At 35.2% G+C, this 9,079-nt stretch overlaps 1 protein-coding gene across 1 annotated transcript; it reads right to left on the reverse strand.

Annotated features, from left to right (window-relative positions):
• Nucleotides 1-1,552: 1,552 nt before the first annotated feature.
• LOC107639233 (putative pectate lyase 8) lies at nt 1,553-8,061 on the reverse strand. The gene is made up of 7 exons (XM_016342709.3): nt 7,828-8,061; nt 7,523-7,576; nt 7,114-7,185; nt 3,046-3,688; nt 2,861-2,964; nt 2,265-2,403; nt 1,553-2,140 (listed from the first exon to the last, which is right to left on the reverse strand). The coding sequence occupies exons 1-7, from the start codon at nt 7,935-7,937 to the stop codon at nt 1,919-1,921; spliced, it is 1,344 nt and encodes a 447-aa protein (XP_016198195.1). The 5' UTR covers nt 7,938-8,061; the 3' UTR covers nt 1,553-1,918.
• Between the last annotated feature and the right edge of the window lie 1,018 nt (nt 8,062-9,079).

Consider the following 9,079-nt stretch of genomic DNA (forward strand, 5'->3'; position numbering starts at 1 on the left):
GACTCAAAAATCACTCCTTCATCACCGTAGCTGACTATCCCATTGAGATAAATCACAACAAAGAAGAATTGATTATTCTCCATCAGAACAAAATGGAAAGAAGAGAAAGAAATGATTGGTTTGTGAATTGTGTGAGGGGAGATATTGGGATGGGCTCTATAAATATACTAACTCTCCAACATATCTTGGGTGCAAAGACATCTAAACTATAATACACATATCCCTGATGCTGAGACCCTAATTATATCCTTGACTATATCTCGGATACTGAGGAGGGAATTAAAGAGTTGCTCTTATCTCGTGTGCTGAGACCCCATCACCTTTTGAGCACATCTCGAATACTTAGTATCCGATATCAGCACTTATACATATCTCGGGTGTACCTAGGATGTAACTCACCGTCACCCTATCATAACATGGTGTCATAGCATCCAAGATATGACCATTCTGGGGTTACCCCTCAACATCCAAAAAATGTCTCATGATACATTTTCGTAATTACCTCACCGTTTATTCATTTTCATAAATATTATATTTATTTAATTTAAATATAAAAAAATCGAGAATTAGAATTAATAAAAAATATATTTATGATTATTACAGACGGCAACGCCGTCAACGCAACAGAATTAATTAAATATTTTATAATTAAATTTTAGCAATATATTTTACGGACGGTCAAAGCGTCAATACGAATAATCAATTTTACCGATGAAGTTGTGGCATCGTTAAAATTGGTCTTTTATCAATGGAGATTTCACCCACATATGTATACCGACGATGCCATTAGTATAATTCGACATACTTGTAGTGGAAGTTCTTGTTTTTGTCCAAAACAATGGTCAGAAGTCTTCTCATTTTTGTTTAAAAACAACAATGGCCCACGAGTGCAAACCGAGCTGCACCTCATGATCAACAATGGTCAGAGAAGCCTTCTGTTTTTGTCCAAAACAAATTAAACGAGCTCTCTGTAAAGCCGTCAGTATAATTTGACATTCTTGTAGTGAAAGTTCTTATTTGCCAACTAATTTTCTCCAATGTTCTAAAGCTCTACTTCATGATCAACAACGGTCAAAAGCCATCTCATTTTTGTCCAAAACAAATTAAACGAGCTCTCTGTAAAGCCGTCAGTATAATTTGAAATTCTTGTAGTGAAAGTTCTTATTTGCCAACTAATTTTCTGCAATGTTCTAAAGCTCTACTTCATGATCAACAACGGTTAAAAGCCATCTCATTTTTGTCCAAAACAAATTAAAAAGCTTAAGAGTGATAACCCGGCTCCACTTCATGGTCAACAGTGATCAGAAGCCTTTTTATTTTTGTCACCCATAGATATGTTAGAGTGCATCAGCTTATCGTTTAATTCTTTTGCACATGCTTTTGAACCAATATATAAAGATTTGAAGTTTCATAGTTCTTTTTTATGTGAGATTAAGTTTGATAAACAATGCAACCATAATATACAACATTAATAACTAAGTTATATCTATGACTAGTTAAAAGATTTAAATCTTCAAGAATCATTTGTAGCAACAATCTTGAAGAGACAATGTTTAATTAACTTGAATGCTTAGAGGCGGTGATGACTTCAATCTTATCAAGTTTGATTTAATTGTTAAACAATTTGATAACATTCGACATAAAATGTACAATATTTTTCCAATATCTAACTAGTGAAAAGAAAAAGTAAGAAACAGTAGGTATGACCAATTGCTGCAATACTCACTCAATATATCTGTAACAACGCAATAATAAGAGAAGGAATGGAAAGTAGGAACTTTCTTTCTGCATTCCTTTCCTACATCCCTCTCTCTCTCTCTCTTTCTCTCTCTCTCTCTCTTCTGTGTTTAATATTTTTCACTTTTCCTAATTGAGTTTTCCTTTGTTTGTATTGGTGGCTGGTAGTGTTTGCATATTATTAACACATGAAACCCCTGCGGCAGTTAAGAACACCAGCAGCAGAGGTAAGAGTTCCAACCAAAGAAGAAGATTTGGCCCCCAAACTTGAGGCTCTAGCATAGCTAGCTGCATTTCCTGCTCCTGATGAAGTGAAATAGGCACCATTCAACATAAGGTCTCCATCAGACCTCCAATTCCATTTTTTCCATGTGGATTCTGTTGTTAATACTCTCTTTGTCACCTGTGAAGATCCGTTTTCCCACGTTTCAATGATAAAAGTTTTGTTTCAACATCATGATCAACTGAATGCCACTGCTAATTAATGTTAATGTACACGCTTAGTACTAAGTAACCAAGTTAATTACCTCCTTAGCAAAATGATCCAGAGGGGCAAGGTATCTATTGCCTTGGCTGTTAATTGTGGGATCGGCACTGCCACCAATTGCATACATTTCCCAGTGGGTATAATCATTGTTTACCACGTGAAAATATCCATGTCTACACCTGCAATTCCGATGATCAATTAATCCATTGCTAGCACAAGTTTCAGAAGCATGCAGAATTATTTATCACTCAATTACCATCTTTTTTCAAAGTCACTCATTTTATTATTATTATCATTAATTTATTAAAGAAAAAAAATTCTATTTCATTCTTTATTTGGTTATACTTTGAGACTCTGTTCTCATTAATGAGTTTTTTGTTGGACGAACATATTATTTACCTTTTCATGCCTAATGCTGTCAATTTTAAAATGGACCTCCCAGAGCCCAGCACTAATATAAGATAACAAAAACGGGGAATTTAAAATAACAAATAAAAAACAGAAATTAAGAAATCCCAAGATTTAAGTGACCTAATCCAAGATGATTTACCAATATGAGAATATCAATTAATAATAATAAACATCACCACCATCATCATCATCATGACTTTGGACAAAACTTTCAGTATTAGTTACCTTGGCATCCTTTGGACTAGACCCTCCCCAAAATGGTTATAAGCAATGGTGACTTGCATCTGCTTGTCTCTTACATAAGAATCACTATGGCCCAGTAACATAACCTGAAACAAAATATTTCAATCCAAGCTAAGCAACCATCCTAATTCCTAATTTGAGGAAAACAGTTTTTAACATTGTCTTACCTCATTGTGGTGAGTGAAGTAGTTGTTAGAAATTGTAATGGCAGTAGATCCCATAATGGCATCAATAAGCCCATCAGAGCAATTAGACAGGGAGTTATGGTCAATCCAGATATGGCTGGCGCCGAAGATAGAGATGCCGTCACCGTCAGCGAGGGTTCTCCAGCCGTAATGCGAAGGAGAGCTGCGAACCATGGCGTTACCGGTTTGGATGCAGTCGTGGATGTGGATGCCGTGGATGATAATGTTGGTGACGAACTGGACGGTGATGCAGGCACCGTGGGCGATATGGACGTTGAAGCCGCGGCCGTCAATTGTCTTGAAGCTGTTCATGATGAGCTCTTGCTTGAGTGTGATGATCATGTCTCGCTTGAACACGATCCAGAGAGGCCTGTCTTGGATCACGGCATAGCGGAGGGTGCCGGGCTTCGGGTTCACGGCGTCGTCGTCGGATGGGTCCGTGACGACATAGTAATGGCCGTCGCGGCCTCCGATAGCGTTGCGGCCGAAGCCAATGGCGCAGGTGGCGAGGCGCTTGCGTCGGAGGTACCAGCTGCGGTCGCAGCGCCAGCAGTCGTCTATTGGGTTCCCGGTCCCACATGAGAAGAAGTTCAGATTCCTTCTTACCGTGTGATTGCGGATGCTCCTGTTCCCAAAATTAAAGAATAAAAAAATAAGAAGACTAGCTTATGCATGCACTTTTTTGTGTGTTTAGTTGACTGGTATCATATGCACTTTTTTAACAATCACGTAATCATCACCTTTAATAATTATGCATTATTTATGATCTTTTGGATGATTTCATTTTGTTAAATTATATATCCAAAATAATTAAAAGACTCTCTAATTTAAAATTTAAAAGTATTATGTAGTGAACATAAAAAAATTAATTATTAAAAAATTATATATAAATTAATTTAATTTAATTTTAATATATTTATATTTTAATATATATTTTATATTAATAATTAATTTTAATATACAGTTAGCACAATTGTACTCGAATAGTAAAGAAAAAAGCATAGCATACCAGGAATACCTCCCAAATTGGATTGACAGTATATAAATATTAAATCTACTGAATATAGTGTCAGCAGTATGCATTAATTGAAAATATCATATATTTTTTTATTTTATCATTTTTTTAATAGGGAATTTTTTTTTTTTTTTTTGAAAACAGAAAGTAAAAATTATATAGTAAAAGATGAATTATGATTAGATTAAACTCACTTTCCATATAATTTTACATGGCCTGATGACTTGTTTTTGAAAAGAATAATAGTTTCAAAACAATTATTATACTACATAAAATATATTATTTTAGTTTTTTTTTTTTTAACTTTGACAAAATTGATAATTCATCATAATTTCGTATAACTAGTAGTAGGACCTTATCGTACATATGTTTTCTATATATTTTATAAAAAGAATCTAAATATAATTATCTTAACACTAATAGTTTCCTCATAAAAGAATGTTAAATTATTCCAATGCCACCTTAATAAACATTTGAGCGATAATATTTAAACGTGAATTAAAATATCAAACTCAATTAAATGCTTAAAAATTGTTTAATAAGGAAGTTCAGGCTTACACTGTACCAAGTCACATGTTTGAACAGTGATTACATTATCGAAGCCCCAGACCAACCACAGATGAGACTAGATCATGTGGGTCTACATTAATCACGAATACGGATAGAATGATATGGTGCATACGGAAAATCGGGGGTTGGCATCTTACCTCATTTTCCCTACTACAAATAAATGCCAACGTCGTGGTGGTGGTGGTGGTGGTGGTGGTTTGGGGGGTTTGTTTTTGCATAGTTTATGTACCTTGGGTGTCGGTGGTGCAAGCCAAAATATTTATTCATTAATTCCTGAATATAAGTCATTTTCATTTATTAGGCTCATGGAGGTCTCGTTGAATAATGTAGATGTGTCAGACACTAGCTTCCTAGATGAGCCAAAAAATAAAAATACAAGCTATGTATAGAAAGCGTGTTGCGGTAAAGTGAAATTAAATTAGATCTGATGTGTTCTTGTAGACAGGCTGGAGAAGCTGGAGACAGGTAGCCCATCCATATGGCTTCCCCACGAGGGAGGTTGTGGAGACTGCATAATTCTTTTGATAATCTGAGTTGAACATTGTGTTTTGTTCTCTATAGGTGATGGAATTAAAAGATAATAAGGAGGGTTAAAGGCATTTGATAATAACATGCACAAACTTTACTCTGTTGGTATGTGACTGCAATTAGGACCTTATGATCTGTGAGAAATGGATGATGCATGCAACTAATTTATCCATGATCTATAATAGTGATCCACTGGTATTGAACAATCCCCTGGGATTTGGAAGAATTTCAAGTAATTGGAAAAAATGTTCTTTCAAACTAAAGAATGAAAAACTATGGATGATGAATAGAATCCATAATTTGATCTAATTAATGATAGTTTGATGTTTAAATTGATGCACACCAACTGTTGTTTGTTGGCAAATAATATTATTGCATTGGTTGCTACAACGTATTCCCGGGCATATTTACTCTCAGATTAATTTGGAATTGATAGTGCACTTGATAAATTTAGAAAAAGTGAGAATAAAATTAAAAAAAAGGACATATTTTATCAAAGCAGACATGGGAGAATGTAGCTTTTACTTTCACCATTAGCTAGTTTCAACCAATGAATGTGACAAGGAAAAAGAATGAAGGGGGACCGCTAAGCTTCAATGTAATGAGGAAATTAATTGAGTCATCTGTTTAGTTAAGGAAAAGTGACTCGTCAAATGATGTTATGAAACTTCGAATTTAGAATTTTAGGTATCAATATAGGAATTGTGATTGGAAAATCTTTTTTGGATAGAAAAAAAAAAAACAAGAAATTTATTATGAGCGATATGGCCGGATCTCAAGACATTTGCACGTGCTTCAGCTGGCCAATACAATACATAGACTTCGAGCTTTTTTTAAGAGATCTCATCTAAGTACGTAGAACATGGTGGTCGATTCCTTAGAACTATGAAAAGGAACTTCAGAACGTGATGAAGAGTTAGTAAAGCTAGAATTATATTTCTGAGTATAATATGAAGCGAGAATTTTGATGATTTGTGGTACGGCAAGTATGAGGAATATATTTTGATAATTTAGGGAACTATTTTTTTTTTCCAACTAACATTAATTAACTTTAAAATTAATTGATTTATTTTAATTTTAGACTATAAAATCATAAACTATTAATTTTAAATTATAAATATAAACTTTCAAATTTTTTAATATTAATTAATTAAAAACTAATTCTTTGTATTTTCTTTGGTGAGTATAAAAAATGTTTAATAACAAAAAAGAATTAATCAAAAATAGGGAATCAGTTGCTGATGCTAGCACATAGTTTAGGTGTATGCGTATTTATTTGATAAAATATCTGAGGTATAAAATATAAACTTCCGTTAAATAGGACATCTAAAATTAATATTTAAGGAAAATAAATTTGCAATAATAATGTATGTAAAGTTTCCGAACAAATTATTGTGTAATCGCTTTTAATTTTTGTCATTACACACACTACTTGCATACTGTTAGGGAGGGAGGAATATTGCTTCCTCATCATCAAACCCAAATCACGGACACTTTACTCACTTTTATTAACATTTGGATAGTTGTATTATATATTCACTTTGATTGGGTTTCATAGGGCAAAACTTACAACCCTTCCTTTCTTCTAAAAAATGGCTTAAATAAATGTGAAGTTATTAAAGGGTATTCTTCTCTATTGCGACTATTTCCTCAATCATTATTAGTTTACTACTACTACAGTATATACTACTTCCAGACCAAGTGGGTTTGCCGTCTTGAATATTGAATTTACTTATTCATTATTAATTAATGATCATCTGATTTCTTTCTTCCAAGACAATAATATAAAATCTAATTAATCAATGACATGCCTTATGAATAGGAAGGACGAACCAATTATATAACCAGAAATTAGAAAACAAGCAACACTCACAGTGTAGCTCAATAATTTTATATACAAATTAAATATATTTGAGAGAGAGAGTTAGAAACATTACATATCAACCATAGAAGCTATCTCCTCTGGATTATCAACTGCATGCAAATTTGATGAATCATCATTACCTGACCTGAAATTTTTGTAGACAACAATTTAAAGATCACTGCATGAAATAACAAGAAATAGCACAATATCAGATAACGAACTGAACACATGAAACGACACCGTTTACAGCCTAAAATGACTACAATATCCCCCTAATAACATTATTTTAACGCTTCAGTTTTTTCAGATCGGATCTGAGGGTCCTCGATTGTTTCATTTATGAGATACTAACCCCTGCAACTCCAACACATTCCAATCTAACGGGTGTTACAGCTCAATTCTACTGATGGACGGTCGTCATGGAATGGAAAATTCTACGCCGTCAGTGAAAAGCTCATAAGAGGGAAAAACAAATAACTAACCTTTTCGCCATTGGCGAATTCTCCAAGCTCTGCGAATTCGCTTCTCCTACATTGCTGTTCATTCCACCCAAACATCACCGAAATTCAGAGAGACAACATGTCGCAAACCACACTCACTAGAGTTATTACATTCTTTCTAATAATTGACGAAACTAAAAATAAAGAAGTAAAATTTGAGGATGAAAAACAAGCAAAACAGTTTCTGTTACAATTGCATAAATCAATAAACTCACGAAGCATGTGGAAGAAGTTCGAAGCTCCATTTTTTTTAATTTTATGTTTTCGCTCTTTCTCTGCAAAATTACCTTGATTCTGTGATCTGTTTCTCGTTGTAGTTGCTTGCATTGGCGCCAATTAAAAGCAGCGCGAGCAGAACGCAGAGGGAGATGAAGCATCGCAGAGACTGAACCTCCATTGTTGTATGTTACAGCTTTTCCTTATGCTTTGTTGTGATCGTGTTCTCTCACTCTCTGAGAGAGGGAACACAAAGTAGTGTGGTGTTGTGTTTCTCGAGAAGGAGGAGGAGTGGGAATTGAGCCAGGGAGAAGATGCAGGGATTGGGAGGGTTTATATATAGGGGACATAATAGAGTGAGCTTGCTTAACCATGGTTAAGTGCACCATGCAATTTAGTAATCAGGTTTAATCTAACTTACCATTGCGGCACCGTTGCCTAACTGCCATTAACTGCTTTCTGCGTTGCTTATATCTCTCTTACCGACGTGGCATGTGGAATTCTCCTCCCTCATGACTCATGACTCATGACATGTGCCTTCGGGCTTTTTTTTATTTAAATAAAATAAATAACTTATGAAAAGTGTTACGTAGACAATGATTATCTTAAACAACATGAACAATGAATCCTAAAAATTGGTTCAATTAAACTAATAATACAGCACACCTGTAACCCCCCTCGTAAATTTTAATTTTAATCATCCTAATTACTAATATCATAATCATCCCACCCACTCTTCCTTTTTTTGACCTAGCAGTAAAAACTTTTCTCCTACCCCTAATTGAAACGGCGTTCACGAAGGAGATCCCCTCACAACCGGGCTTCCATCTGTACTGCTTGCCGTCGTCCAGCATGCCTGTCGCCGCAGCAATCATCCTCCGGAGCGCCTCCATTGTGTAGACGAGCAGTCGTCGCGTGGACCTCGCCCAGCCGCAACCTGCGACCTCTTCTAACGGCCAGCTCCTGAGCTTGAAGTCCCGGCGTGTTCGCGTCGCCTGTGGTCTTTCGCCGACAATCCCAGAGCAACCGTCGTGTGTGCATGTTCGCCCGCATCGAAGGTAAGTCCACGGCTAGCTGTTCCTTCACTGATTAAATGTTTATAGTACTTTTTTTGTTAGGTTGCATTGAACTGTTTTGCTGCTTTTGGGCATTGCTGGGTGTGTTTGACTTCTGGAAGTGTTTGTTAACATAAGGAAAAGAAAAAGAACAATGACCGGTTGATATTGTTGAGAAGCCTGTTTTTCTTGTCTTATTTTTTAGTGGTTGACTGAATTTGGATTTGTTTTATCTCCGTGTATTAGTAAGTCAGCAATTGGTGTGATG

This window comes from Arachis ipaensis, chromosome B4 (assembly GCF_059453495.1).
Source record: "Arachis ipaensis isolate K30076 ecotype BB chromosome B4, ASM5945349v1, whole genome shotgun sequence".
Classification (NCBI taxonomy): Eukaryota; Viridiplantae; Streptophyta; class Magnoliopsida; order Fabales; family Fabaceae; genus Arachis; species Arachis ipaensis.